We start from the raw sequence: 15,490 nt of genomic DNA on the forward strand, positions 1-15,490 counted from the left end.
ATGGATTATTTTCTAAATTCCGCAGAACGAATTAAGATTATGATTGAGATTTATTTAATACGAGACTGTCAAAATAACCTTCGGATGAAGTATTCGATATATCTTTTCGTTTATTTAGATTATTTACAATTACATGTTCCCAGAAGATACAATAGGTTATGATTATAGGTTTACATGTTTATAAAAATCGATGTCCGCTACGTTGCTCTTACATTATGCAGAATTAAAAAAAAATTCTATTTGGGGATGCAAATGAAACGACGTGAAGTAATACGTGTTTATCTTTCATCCATTTTCTGTGATATTGTAAGCGAATAAAAGATCTTGCTTCTGCGAACAACGTATATTATAGATAATACTATTTGTTAATTTTAAATTCGAAATGGATGTTGATGTAACCGATCGATCGCAATGTTTAATAAATAAAAAGGCTTTGGACGATATCGAGGAAGATGCGAAAACCCATTTTCTCAGCGTGACGCCACCAAACATACAATTTACCTTTAATTGCGGAAACTTCAAAGTTCAGAGAAAGATAATAGAAATCACGAATTATTTCTCCAAATCATGCCCGATCCAACCGTTACCATTGGAAACTCATTACTTTCGGATGCAAACTATTTCTCAGGTTAAGAGTAATTTTTGTCCGCGAGGAAAATTATATTCGTCATCCTTGTAAGTCGTGTCGCGTACAGAATTAAGAAAGTGTAAATTCGTTTCAGGGAAGGTGGCTTAATCCTGGATCGATTTACAAACTAAATATTCTTTTCGCCCCCGACGAAGCAAGAGATTACAACGATGTCTTAAAGATTCGTTATTTCAACAATCGACTGTTAGAGATTAAAATTACCGCGAAGGTCACGACTGATTTTTCTTTCCCTACAAACGTAGACTTTGGTGTGGTCCCGCTTGGTCAAGCGTAAGTTCATCGCTTAATTTATACACAATTTACATAACGAGTATAATTGTTTATTTTTTAAGGGTTTGCTATAAAATACCAATATACTCTCATTCAAAGAAACAATTCTCTTTCGCTATCTTGCCATGTAAAGAAGATCCATGTGTCGACATCTATCCTCGGTGGGGTAAATTTGCATTTTCTGTTCTTTAAAATAGGGGCTTCTAACCTAATCATAGATCATGTTATACGATCCTACATTTCATCTAGGACGTGGTCTTTAATTGAGAATCAGTAAATTATTATATAATTTATGTCAGTAATTCTTTTTGTCCTTTATTTTAATATCGTATCAATACCACAGATGTCAGAAAGATAAATGTTAAAAATAAATGTAACTCCACGGAAACATTTTAATGGGGGGTTCTAGAGGCCAAAATAAGACGAAAATCAAGAATACCAATTTGTTGATCGAGGCTTCGTTAAATAGTTATTAACAATTAAATTCAAAAATTTTTAATCGTTCCGGAAAAATCATTTTCGGTTGTAGGGGTCAATTACAATCATTTTTGGTGAATACACATACCCCCGAAATCCTACCCACTTTCTAGAAAAAAATTCGAGGAGTGAAATTTTTCGACAGAAAAAAAAGACTTTCGAATCGTCTTGGAAAAATTATTTTTAGTTGCAGGGGTCAATTGCAAGCATTTTTGGTCAACAGACATACCCCCAAAATCCTGCGCATTTTCGAGAAAAAAATTCAGTATGGGTGAGACTTTAAACGTTAATAACTTTTTAACGAAGGCTCCATCAACAAATTAGTATTCTTGATTTTCGTCTTATCGTTGCGAACCTCATTCAGAGATGTTTATTATTTTATTGTATATGTCATTATCATAATACATATTACATTCATTTTTCAGGTCACGTTAAACCTAGTCAAGAACCTTTAATAATCATGGTAATTTACAGGCCTCTTCGATATATAAGTCTAAATTTTCAAATTCGAATATTCATAACGGATTTATGTAAAATTCCCTACGTTATAAATTTCTACGCGTATACTCGACCAGGCGTTTTACGGTGAGAATTCTTGGGCATATGAATTTCTATTAAGAAAGTTAAATTATTGGGTACGCAATATAATAATAAAAACGTTGGGTGTCATTCAGAGAAACACTGGAGAATGTTGAACCAGAATTGAAAAGCAAGGCGCAACCAGTGAAAGTTAGCACGATTGCTCGTAAAAAAATGAAACCAATTTCCCTAGATCAACCTACATCGAAATCTTGTGCGATAAGACCAGATATGGAATTTTCCAGCTTCGATGAGAGTTTGTTAAAAGAGTGTGGTTACTTCCCCTTGTATACACAACACGCCGTCAATTGCATCATGAATTCAAAATCTCGAAAACCATACGGAAAACATGATTTAAAAGGTTAGGTATTTTACACAGAATTACATGCATGTTACTGACCTCTATGCATTAGACTGAAGGATTTGTGCCGATGCAAGGGTAGCCATGTTTGAGAAAACACCATAGTCGCCACCTAGACGGAATTCAAAGAACTTCATACTAGATTCCATAGAGTCCAGACAGCCTCTTGGAGCGTCGATAATAATTATTATAATTCAAACAATAATTATTTATATTTTCTATACTTACGTTCCATTTTCATATTTTTACACATATATAAAGCGATGGCCATGCAAAACTGGACGGTTAATCATAAAAATCTTTTGTTTAAGCAGGTCCTTTGAGCTTACACATGTTTCAAATTTTGGAAGAAAAAGTTCGAAAACTAAAGGAATTCTTAACGAAGGTTGAGAATTATCGCCAAGAGAACGAATTGGCGAAAATTCATCATAAGTCAAAGGTAAATTATGGAATACGCGATATCAGTGAGAATCAAATAATTGAGATGAAAATACAACGGGAACGAGAATGGAACGACTACAAAGATTCGATGAAGACGAGCTCGGACGAAGATTTATTTGAGCGACAAAAGGCTAAGAAGACAAGACAAAGAATTTTAAGGAGCTTTCAGAAAGTAGGTATACACTTTTTTAAATAACAAATTTAATTCTATATAATTGTTCAAAAGTAGATATTACTTTCTTATGGATTCATTTTTAGTCCCCGAATGAAATCTCGACGTTGTCTGAAGATGGACAATCGCTTCTTCGTTATTGCAATAATATGCTTTTTCTTCAGGCGGCTCGTAAAATCGTATTAAAGAATCGATTATTGAAAGTACTTGCAAAATTGAAGCAATTGACGCTCGAATTAGTTGTTAAATTAGAAGAATCGTTTATCAATTATTAATAATACAAAGAGGGCGAATATATTTTCCTAAATATGTCGAAAAACGGGTGCATAATAAAACCATTATTGAGACGTTTATGTTCACGTCTCGCTTTGTTACGTTTCGAGACGTTCGAAAGCAAACTGAACAAAAGCTTTGTCCGATCTCTTTATAGTTTTATGCCCAGACACGTGCCGTATATAATTTGCCACCGATGCTTATTATTCCATTGTAGACGGCGCCTATTATGGCCTTTACGACCAACCACGAATAAAACCCTGAAATGGTAAATACGTAGCCCCAATTGCGGGTAACTATTTTTTCGAAGTCCCCTTGGATTCTTGTTCAGTTATGTTCAATAGAATTATGCTTAAGAAATTATTACAAATGTCATTGTCTCGATTACTATCGTGGACAGCGTTGATAACAATAAAATATAAATTACAAAAAAGAAAGTATTAACACTTACTAATAGACATAAACTACCCTCGAAATCCTACCCACTTTCGAGAAAAAAATTCCAATAGGTAGACAAATTCGACAAAATTAAAAAATTTCAAATCTTTCTGAAAAAATTATTCTCGGTTTCTAGGGTCAATTATAATCATTTTTGGTGAAGAGACATACCCCCGAAATCCTACGCACTTTCGAGAAAAAAATTCCGCAAGGTGGACAAATTTTTCGACAAAATTAAAACATTTCAAATCGTTCTGGAAAAGTTTTTTTCGTGATATTTGTTCGTGCAACCAATAAAAAAGATTTGTAACAAATTCTTGCGAGATTTTTCAAATTGTTGAATTGCATAAACAGCGTTTTCATTAGCTGCACGTAGAAGAGACACAACGTTCGCATGGATCGATAATCGGCGTTTTATTTGCAGACGTAGGAAACGTTTAAAACCAGATCAGGGTTTGTTTATGATCCTTTGAGTACTGGGCCCTCTTGAGGTTCAAGTGTTCATAGGGTGGAAAGGGTCATCGTGTATTTTGCCACGCTGTAAGGGGTTGCAAAAGGAACAGGGTATGTTGGCACAGTTAACACTTAACCGAGGGTTGTTTCCTCGTTCTCCTATTACGCACCTTTCAGAAGGTATGGGACGAGTCTTCGTAAATTATACAATTAAACGTATATAAACGTAATTAATTGGAAAAATCGATCCGGAACGTTAATCGTCGAACAAAAAAAGGCAAATCGTTTCAATTAATTACATCACTGTAAAATATTTATCCGCCTTACTTTTAAAGGCAAATCAATTGTTATACATCGAATTAAGTGAAATATTTATCAACAATTTAATTAGAAAATTAATTGACGAACTAAATATGCTCTTACAAAGTATAATTAATCCTTTGCATTATAATTATTTCTCCCGTTTCTGCTCAGCTGCGTCTAATTTAATTTATCTTTTTGAATAGAGATTGTTATCAACAAATTTACGATTTCCTAGTCACGAAGGACTGTGGGCTTTATTTCAATTTTTCCGCATTAGAAATGCGAGAGATTATTTCCTTTTTCTTTTTCATTTTGCATTCTTCCTCAAATATATATATATAAAATTATTCAATCACGTATTAATTATTATACCTTCTTTAAAGAACCCTTTATTTTTAAATATAAAATATCTTAAAAATACCAAAATTAATAACGTTATCAAAGAGTTTCTACTTATTTCCGTATTAAAAATCGAAACTGGAGTTTATTCGACTGTTCGTCGATCCGTTCGCCACTTTGATATCCGAAATACTATTAATAATGTTGCCGTTTTCGAGGTTAATTTGTGCGGGAGGATAGCGACTGCAATAGTCGAAACGGATGAATAATCGAAAATCGATTCGACGAAGAATGCTGACCGCAACGTTACCTTCTACGATTGCTTCGGAATTGTTTCAGATTGCTATTCAAGTGGCAAACACGTTCATTTCGGGGAAGCAGGTCTGGCTTTGGCTCGAAGGGTAGCTCCATTGGCAAGGAACGGAACGGAGGGGGTTATAATCTGTATTATCCCTCGACTATTAGTGTCGAGAGGATCGGGGGCGCGCGGATTACACTTATTACGGTAGATACGTCGAGTAACATTATGCGTAACGCTTTGCGCGCACCGTCGCTGATCTTCCATCTCCCCCTTAATTAAAATCTTTCTCCAGGTAAAGGTCGATTTGTATTATCCGTTTACGTCACGAACGTAAACGGAACGGTTCGGTCCGGGCAAATGCATCTTGTATTTATGTCATGTAAAGTCTTTCAAACTGTGATTGTCAATTGTAAGAAGTTGGAAATGATTTCAATCTTAACTTTAGAAGATCTATGTTGCATAACATTATTATTAGACGAAGAGAAAGAAACTAAAGTAACAAAACGTCGTTTTGATCTGCATAAAATGTTAAACAGAAGAAAAATTGATGGAGAATATTGGACATTATACAAGGGGGTGTTCGGCCATCCCTGGGAAAAATTTTAATGGGAGATTCTAGAGACCAAAATAAGACGAAAATCAAGAACAATAATTCGTTGATTGAGGCTTCGTTAAAAAGTTATCAACGTTTAAAGATCCGCCTGTAGAACGGCAATCTACACGACGCGCTATAGTGGAACTTTAAACGATAATAACTTTTTAACGAAGCCCCAATCAACAAATCGGTATTCTTGATTTTCGTCTTATTTTGGTCTCTAGAATCTCCCATTAAAATTTTTCCCAGGGGTGGCTGAACACCTTGTATAAACAATTAAGGGATGATGAGAAAAAATTCTTCTGTGCGGATTTGGCAAGTTTGCACAGTGGGCCTGATTGAGAAATTTTGTACCATTTGTGAATAACTATAGAAACATGAGAGTTATTTTATATTTTACATTATTCAATTATTGACTCTATGACTTCACGATCTAATTTTTTTATTTTTTTATTGCGTGATTTTATGCGTATATTTGAAATGTATGGGCCAGAGGTCAGAAGGAGTCTAATATATCTTCGTTCGTTAATTACCCTCATATGTTATTTTGTTGATTTTTTCCATTTTTTCCATTGTGTTGAATAATTCATTTACTAGGTGCATACAAAACTTTAAATCAAAATATCTTAAAAACGAAGGCTCATTTTGAAGAAACCCTTTAGGGTTTTTTGATACTAGGTATGTAGTATAACTTGTACCTATCACCCCCTCAAAAGCGATTCCCACTGCCGGAAGCTCCCCTTGTAAGTGAAAGGTACACCGTAAATCGTTGAACATCAAAGTCGAAGAATCAAAAGAGACATTGCGGATTGCGCTGGTAAATCGATAAATCGGTGGTAAGAACACCCTTCGGAGGCGTGACAGGTCGCGACAGGGACACCCTTCCTTCCTGTTGTCGACGGATAACAACTGTTGGCCTATTAAACTAATTGACTGCGCAGTATGCCAGTACCCGCAGCGATGCCTGCACGGTTACACGCCTAAAATCGTGCTTATGGACGTCTCCCATATGCAACGCGCGTGTGTTGTTACCGATAACTTCACCGACTCCATTCAATCCCTCCTCGAAATTACCTACGCGTCGTCGCTTCCAAACAAACGAAAGTCGCCCGTCCTAAATCGAACTCATTATGCTAATGTTTCCAAGTCAACCGTTAAGATTGCGGCAATTTTTGAAGCTCGCTTAAAATTGTCACACGAAGTTGCCAATAAGAAATGACAGTGATTTTAAGATGATAATAAGTATAAATTTAAATTTTAAATTCAGTGTAAATACACACTTAATCTTGAGAGTTAATTCTAAAGTATTGAGTGTACACACTAAAGAGTTAGCATTAACTTAACCTTGCCACTCTTTCGTGGTAAGTTTATAGGTTAGCTGCAATGACTAACCTATAACCGGAAATGTTAGAACACAGAAAAAGTACTAATCGCGACATCTATGATGTTCGTATATTAATACGCATTGTCCTAGTGACAACCTACATCGTTTAAGATTTATTGTCTTACCTAGTTCCTCGTTTACTTCTGTGCCAACAGTCATACCGATCGCACGTGTTAGTTATATTCTGTGCAAGTGCCTAAATGCAGTTATATTATAAAACCGTATATCACGATGTAATTACCTGCACGACAACAGAAAGTGAGAAACGCAAAATACTTCGGCAGACTGGACATCAAAGATGCGTTTCGCATAACCTAAAAGGAAAATCGTACTTGTTTTGAATACGAAGTCATTGGTAAGTGGCGATTATGGTAAATAGAAAACAAATAACACTGCGTGCTAAATATCGAAAAATAATCAAACAGTTACGACAAGTCAGATTCATCGTTGTACAAGAGTTTAACGAAGGTTAGTTTAATAAAAAATATAGTCAAGTAACGGGCAATCATTCACGAGTATACTTATTCCCTTTATCGCGATTACGTTTCACTACCCTACTGGATTTGATTGGTATCGCCAAACCCTCTAACCTCGAATCTCGTACAAATCAGCCACATGTCTAGTTGGTTCAGGAACGTAGCTTTAATACCCAACACGCGCCCTCATCAAAGCGATCCTTTCAGTATTGATAGTCCATTGAGAGCCACAGTTAACCGCTCCATTTTCTTTTGTCCGGAACCTAGTTTGCGGTAACCTGCGACTCGTTACTATTCGTTCACCAATACTTTCTACAAAGACGAGGATAAAGTCAGTTTAATGTTATCGTTTCAAATTGGCCAGAAATGGTTTTCTTACAATTGGGTACTTGAAACGAATGCGAATTGTTGCTGGAGACGATTACAGTTAACATTGTACGATCTTCAAAAGTGCTACGTTTCAATTTTCGATTTTTTTCAAACAACATTGGCCCCAATGATTAACCTCTTGTCGTGCAATTTTATATTTTATATTTTCACATTATCGAACTATACGTAAAATAAATTTGCACATGTACGAATATATTTAAAAAAATTAAATAGTATACATTCAATAAATGGCTTGTATTTAAATCATACTTTTACCCTGATATAAGTTAATGGATAAGAGGATCTCAAGATATAAGATTGTGTGATAAATACATTTTTTCACATCGCAATATTCTAGACGACCAAAGCTTTTTTTCGATTTTATGTCACTGGTTGTTCGTAGCAAACAATAGTTGACCTACTTGACCTTGTAGACAAAATATATTTCAGGTTAGGTTTCAGCATTTTACATACACTTTGTCTCAAACGTATTTGGACATACAAAAATCTACGTACACCCTATAAAAAGTTAGTCATTATTAAAAAAGACACTTTAATAAAATAACATATTTATTTATCACTATACGAAATAGTAGTAACTATTTTATCTGAAAATGTATTATTTAAACTTTTCGGAGTTTGTTTATTTCTAATGGAATTTTATTTCATTCTTCTTTTAAAATTTTTTCTTGAGGCTTCTCTTATTTCTTATAGTATGTTTTACTTTTTATTCTTTTCGCTTTGGAATCTTCGTTGTATAATAACCGGTAAAGTAAACACTTGATATCGAAATACATATTCCTTTTGTCGTAATTCTAAAAATATTAATGAAAGTGATCTCCTTTTACATATGACCTGGCAGTTATTAATAAATTCCATGAACATTTTTCTGAAATGAAAGGACAATACGATTTCGAAAAGCTTAAACATTGTTAATGCGAGTGACGTAGAAGAGAAATTCAGTGTCCCTGTCAGTATTATAGAAATTAAGAGGATTTAAAATGAGGAAAATGCGTAGAACATATAATCTGTCTTTTTCAGCTAATCCATCAATCAGTGTAATTATTTTAGCCATAAATTTTCTCTTTAAACTCTGAAACTTTACATATTCATTAACAATGGAGATACTTTGATATTTCCATTCAATCTCCACGCTGGCCGGCGACTGAATGGAAATAAAAATTATTTTCGGTTTCGGGGGTCAATTACAATCATTTTTGGTGAATACACATACCCCCGAAATCCTGCGCATTTTCGAGAAAAAAATTCAGTACAGGTGAAACTTTAAATGTTAATAACTTTTTAACAAAGCCTCCATTAACAAATTGGTATTCTTGATTTTCGTCTTATTTTGGCCTCTAGAATCCCCCATTAAAATTTTTCCCAGGGGTTTCCTTGACCAACTTCCCAACATCCCAGACGAAACGCACCCCCTCCTTTTTCTCGATCTTTACAAAATCGGGATTGTTCTCCCACTTATCCGTATCCTTTTCTAAAAATATCTACTGCTTCTATTTTCAAATACTTGGACAATTTCTACCGTCGAATAGAAAATATAGTCGAGGTACGATTCAGGTAAGTTTACATTATTTTTTAAAATTCTAATTTCTATCGTTACGTTACAGATTGTATGGAGAACATGAGGTGGTTTTTCACGCTTCGTCGAAGCAACCGGGTATTGTATATTATTTTTTAAGGATCGAGAACTGCGAGTATGTTCACAGCAACGTCAGGAACGATCGTTGACATTAATAAAATAATGCAGTCACGGATTTCGGGACACTTCACTGCACGAGGGGCGAGAGAAACGAGGGTGAAACAGAGATACGACCTTATGTTCGTACATCGTCACTCTCGTCTCTTTGTCAAATTTCCTGGCTGCGAAGCGGAGAATGATAGGTGAAAGAGAGAGATATTGTCAGTATAATTGGCGAGGGTCCGCAACAATATTTATTACATGTAGGGGCGTCAGAAATCATAATGACCAACTGGGGTATAAACTGCACCAGCCTCTTTGCGGTTCGTTAAACGATGTTTCGTTAGGGGAATCGTTTCTGCTACTGGAAAAGATGCACGTTATCCTGACCTTCGTGTCCCTTACGTTTCTTCCGCTTTTATCTCACGAATGTGTAAGACATCTGTTTGCTTAGCGGTGTCGAGTCGTTTTCTCATTATTAAAGATAAAACTAATTTTCAAAATGTCAGAATCCACATAAAAAATTAATCGTTTCGATAATAAATTTTAACCCTCTTTTTCATAGGAGTTCAAAATTGCGCAACGTAAATGATTATTTACGAAGAAAGTTAAAACAAATCTCGGTCGAGAAATATAATACGTGTTTCGTAATAAAAATATTTAAGATCCGAAATAAAAGAATAAATGTAAAAAACTCTTTGATGATTTAACTCGATGATGTTCTTACGAAGATCAGAGTACCTCGAAGACGAGTAAACTTTTTAAAAACTTCCCGTCTAATAATAGAAATAAATGGTAGCCGCCTGTGAGCCGAAACATTCTGCACGGTTGCTTTCAAAAATTAATCTTACAATTAGTGATCGTTTTGGTCGAATGACAGCGACGAGCATTTCCTCGCGTGCATGTTTAGCGCGGCTCACGAACGAGCCTCTGCCAGAAGTGTGCGCGCGCACGTATGTGTGTGTGTGTGCGCGCGCGCGTGGGTTGAGTACGAGTAGGATCGTAATGTTCGGTAAGTACGTGTTTGTAGTTACCCCTGAGGCGAACCACCCCCCAAGAGCCAAGACCGGTGACTCCGCCTTCATCCCCGTTATCGTCACCATGGGGTTGGTTGTTACGCAGGTGGCACACTCGGGGGCGGTTCTTCGCTACCCTATCCGCTATCTCCCTTTCGCCACCGCCATTTCTCTCCCTCCGTCTCCTTTTCCTATGCCCGTATTATCGCGTTACTTTTGGAGGGAGCGAGAGGAGCACAGAGTGTCGCCAGAAAGTGTACCAAAACGTTGCCCGAATACGGACAGTCGCTCGTAGTCATCCCTAACGTGCTCCTTGATCTTCCGCGTTCGATTTCCCCGTGACGAACAATTCCATTTCCGTCCACGGTCTCCGGTGTAGGTTAGCTTCTCGGCCGGTAGAACGAAAAGTGTCACCTCGCGAGGCCGGGCTTTCTGTTCGCGCGACGAATCTTAACGTGCTGGGATCTGTGACTGATCAGTGATCGACGGAGGGAGCCTCCAGCCTCTAGGAGACTTGGTCACCCAGGTATTTCTACACGATTCGTTCGTTCGCGTCGCTACTTTTCTCTGGTAATCGGAGGAAGCGTCAATGGAACGTGCACGTGACCTTCCAACTGTACAGTTTACGAACTATGTGCAGATAGTATCATTCCTTCTCGACGCTAAATCTACCGACATCTCCTCTTCATAATTTTACGAACAAAAATATAATTTCTTTTATTTAAAAATAAATAACGTCGTATTTGTTACAAATTGCAGGTTTCTCGACTCTCTCATAGTCTTACTAGTCTCAAAGTAACAAACTTTCTTTTCGTCTTTGTTACATATTTGCTATTTTATTTGTCCAGTTTTTGTTTTTAAAGTAGACATTTAGGAGTCCACGAGACAAACTAGATATTTTTCTCGGGAAGCAAACAATTAGAAAATAAGCGAATATCGAAAAATGTATAGTACGTATATTAGAGGAAAAATCGTGAAGTTGAATGGGCGCTGAAATAAAGTTTTACGTAAAAAATTCTAAACAAAATTTAAGAAATTCATTTGATACTAAAACGTTGTCTAGTTTGTGTACAACAAAAATAAATGAATATCGAAAAATATATAGTACGTATTCTATAAAAAGAGTCGTGAAGTTTAATGGCGTTGAAATAATGTTAAAAAATTCTAAACGAAATTAAACAAATTTTTAGGTTAAGCGTTAAAAGCCGTCAACGTGATTATATATTTTCTTGCAAGCCATTGATAGCGCTGTCGTTAATTTTTAATTAAATCTATAAATTAATTGGCATTCCTCTCTTCCTTAATCTTTAACGGGTTATTGCTTTAGACAGAAGCTATTTATATCCTACTATGATAGTATACTTTATATAATACTTTCATAACATCTGTCTGTCATACTATTTAAGAACGTCTTAAACATCAACGAAGAGATACCTCTTGATAACTGGATTTGTTTTTTATCCTAAGAGTAAATTCGCTTTGGATGTTAACCAAAGGTTATTATTATTGTACGTTAGATATGTTCAAATATTCCGCGGTCCAAACGATAGAACGACAAAATAATCGGATCGGTATCCGAGATATCGTCATCGAGATTATTACTATTCGATAATAAAATGGGACGTGTTTGTACATTACTGATTTTTGCGTTGGGGTTTATATTTAAATGGCAGAGATTAAAAACCGCGTAAATACTTTCTAATATTTTAATATCATAAACTTGAGCTTTGCTATGTTCTATAACTGTATCTTCAGAAAATTCATATCAACACTTTTATTTATAAATTATCTGAAAGTTATCAAATAAATTTTTACTGATATCGACACACTAGGTAAATATTTTAACATTTTTAAAAAAACGTTTAAGACGTTTTATTTTTCGTGTTTATTACAAGTATAGAATTTGGATTTCAAAGTTTTTACACTTTTTTAAATATTTCAGATGTTATAATTCCCTTTATTATATTTATAGTAATTTTTATCTTATTTTTAAATATATTACTGCGGTTAATGCACATACATGGAGAATGTAAACGAGGAATGTAATTTCTTTGAGCTTGAGTTAATAAATGTGAAAAGGTGATTCTACGAGTGGCACCGCAATGAAATAAAAAACATTCTTCACAGACACGAAGTTTCACCTAATGGTGACATTTCTAAACTATGGAATGCAAAAGATAATCTTTATGTAAGAATTTTTAATATTGCGTAATATGGACAGTTATACAAAAATATTATATAACATTTAAGAATAGATTTCTACTATCTTCTTCATTCCACATTATCAGAATATTTGTGATACTTAAGCAGGAAACTATCTTCTTTATTTTATCAATATATACACGAATAATTAATCTTCAATTAACACGATAATACGACTTTTTAATACCAAACACAGATCGTATTTGACGCAGTAAAGGATTAAAAATTATATTCGATGCAAATGTTATTCTTATTTCTAAAATACAGGGTGTTCGGTCCTGGGAAAAATTTTAATGGGAGATTCTATGGGCCAAAATAAGACGAAAATCAAGAATACCAATTTGTTGATTGAGGCTTTGTTAAAAAGTTATTAACACTTGCGCCTGTAGAACGCAACCTGTGTACAGCTGGTGCGTGCAATAGTGGTTCTCACTCAGCATGAGAAACTCTACTTAGTGACGTATCGACAGCCTTACAGTTTTCTGAGTGAGAACCACTAGCAGCTGTTTGCGGATCGCCGTTTTACAGGCGGAACTTTAAACGTTAATAACTTTTTAACGAAGCCTCCATCAACAAATTGCTATTCTTGATTTTCGTCTTATTTTGGCCTCTAGAATTTCCCATTAAAATTTTTCCCAGGTGTGGTCGAACACCCTGTATATTCTGTGCACTTAAAATTAGATTGGATAAAAATATTTTAATATTTAAATTGTCACTTATGTAAATCTCGTACAACAGTTAATTATTTAAGCACGGTAGTACGTATTAACGATTACATCGAAAATAAAATTCGTCGAAAGTAATCGACGACGTGTATTGATGATAATAACAGTAACATGCATTGCTTGAAGTGTTATCTTATTATACTACTTTTCAAACCATTCGATAAATAAGATTTTATGAAGCACTATCTTAACATTAATTGACCTAGAGTCACATTGATGTCGATAACCTCGTTGAACCTTCCGATTTACATAATACAAACGTATTTAACTATCGATCATTAAGATTATATATTGTTGAGTAAAATTCATTTACACTGATTAAATTTACTTATAACACATTCATGTAACGGTTTAATAATTTCATTTGTAAATTCGTTTTGAACGAGGACCACTTAAAGAATGCAATTGATAATCCTCTTGTTAATAACAGTTAATTGATAAATCACAGTCATTTCAAAATAATCTGATGCACACGAATAGATTAAAATTTTGCAGTAGTTAATTAAAAAAATAAAGAACTGATCAATATCTCTCAAATAAAGAACTAGTCAATGTCTTTATTAGGTTTTAAGAAAATAGCTTGTAACACTTTATTTAAACCACGTGGTACGTTATAGCAAATAATTAACTGTTTTAAAAGAAGCAACAATCGGTTTTGAACCTACAAAGTGATTAACGATAAAGGTGGAGAAATTGACTGATGTTTTAAGAGACAACTTGTAGGTTAAGAAAAGCAGAAAAAGAAATATCAATCGTTTATCAGTGTACAGAGAAATTTGTGTAATGTTAAATTGTTACAACGATAGAGATAGGAAACAGAATATTAAAAACTATAAAAGTGACCGTGGCAACTGAACATTTATTACGGAATATGTACTACAAAAGTTTGAAGAGGCTTATTATAGAAGATCTGTTGGTAATCGACAGCAATACGCAGTATTTAACTTTAGAATATTAGTTTATTGACTATACAAAGGTACACAAATGAAATGCGTGAACAATAGGTACTTAGTAACATTTTACATTGTTACTTAGTTAAAAATTGTTAACAGACGATCGACATAAGCGCACTCTATGAATCGGTGCCTACAGTTTAGTTAAATTTTAGGTTAGTTGGTTCTGAACGACGATACTGTGAAGTACAAGCGTCACGTAGTTAGTAATATGCGGTTATTTTCCATCTATTGTTCACGTACTTAATTTGTTTACCTTTATACGTTCAATAAACTAATATTCTAAAGTTAAATGCTGCGTATTGCTGTGATAAATATTAAATATTACGAAACGTGTTACAAGACAAAGAACTGGTCGCCCAAGGGGAATACTATTACGACAGGAATATTATTCTTAATCGTCTGTGAATTTCTTGTGAAAATGTTTCTCTGGCATACATGTATATTTCTTAAAATAAATTATATAGACAGATGGAAGTGGACAATAGGAACGTTACATACATGATTGAATTGACGTTAAATTTAATTTCATGAACAGTGGTTATGTCAGAACCAAAGAAAGTAGTCAAACTTAAATTAGAATTTGGAATGTACAGACAGAGCTCAAGTATGAATCTTTGATGTAAGCGCGAGTGAAAACAAAGAAAGCATGTGGCGTGATTTTCGAGAATCGAGTGAAAGAGGAAAGCGTGGAAAGGAAAGAAAGAAAGTCGTGTGGACAAAAGAATACGTCAAGCGAGTCACTCTGAAAGGTAAAGTGAATGAGAGCGATTAAATTAATATCCATAACATTTAACATTTTTTCCAGTTAATCTCTCAACGAATCAAATCTGAAATTATTTTTTTAGTCGTAGTATGTTTTCAAAATTCAAATTGCTTATATACTAAACGATGATTGCAATTAATACAAAATGAAGAAATCTTTTTCGTTACGTATTACCTAACCTTCAATTGATAGGTGTTGCATGAAAGAAAATTTCTGTCTAGAAATATCGATGAGCCAGTATATTTTATATAT

General features: G+C 34.6%; 2 protein-coding genes across 2 annotated transcripts in view; both read left to right on the forward strand.

Annotated features, from left to right (window-relative positions):
* The first annotated feature begins 382 nt into the window (after positions 1 to 382).
* LOC143348423 (cilia- and flagella-associated protein 221-like) lies at positions 383 to 3,353 on the forward strand. The gene is made up of 7 exons (XM_076778606.1): positions 383 to 628; positions 723 to 919; positions 982 to 1,085; positions 1,822 to 1,981; positions 2,071 to 2,336; positions 2,651 to 2,949; positions 3,036 to 3,353. The coding sequence occupies exons 1-7, from the start codon at positions 383 to 385 to the stop codon at positions 3,222 to 3,224; spliced, it is 1,461 nt and encodes a 486-aa protein (XP_076634721.1). The 3' UTR covers positions 3,225 to 3,353.
* Positions 3,354 to 10,942: 7,589 nt separating this feature from the next.
* The window catches only part of Fuss (SKI family transcriptional corepressor fussel), a 47,493-nt gene continuing 42,945 nt past the window's right edge, over positions 10,943 to 15,490 (forward strand). The window contains exon 1 of the mRNA XM_076778321.1: positions 10,943 to 11,118. The gene's annotated coding sequence lies outside the window, so the exon portion shown is untranslated. The remainder of the gene's footprint in view (positions 11,119 to 15,490) is intronic.

This window comes from Colletes latitarsis, chromosome 11, assembly GCF_051014445.1.
Source record: "Colletes latitarsis isolate SP2378_abdomen chromosome 11, iyColLati1, whole genome shotgun sequence".
NCBI lineage: Eukaryota > Metazoa > Arthropoda > Insecta > Hymenoptera > Colletidae > Colletes > Colletes latitarsis.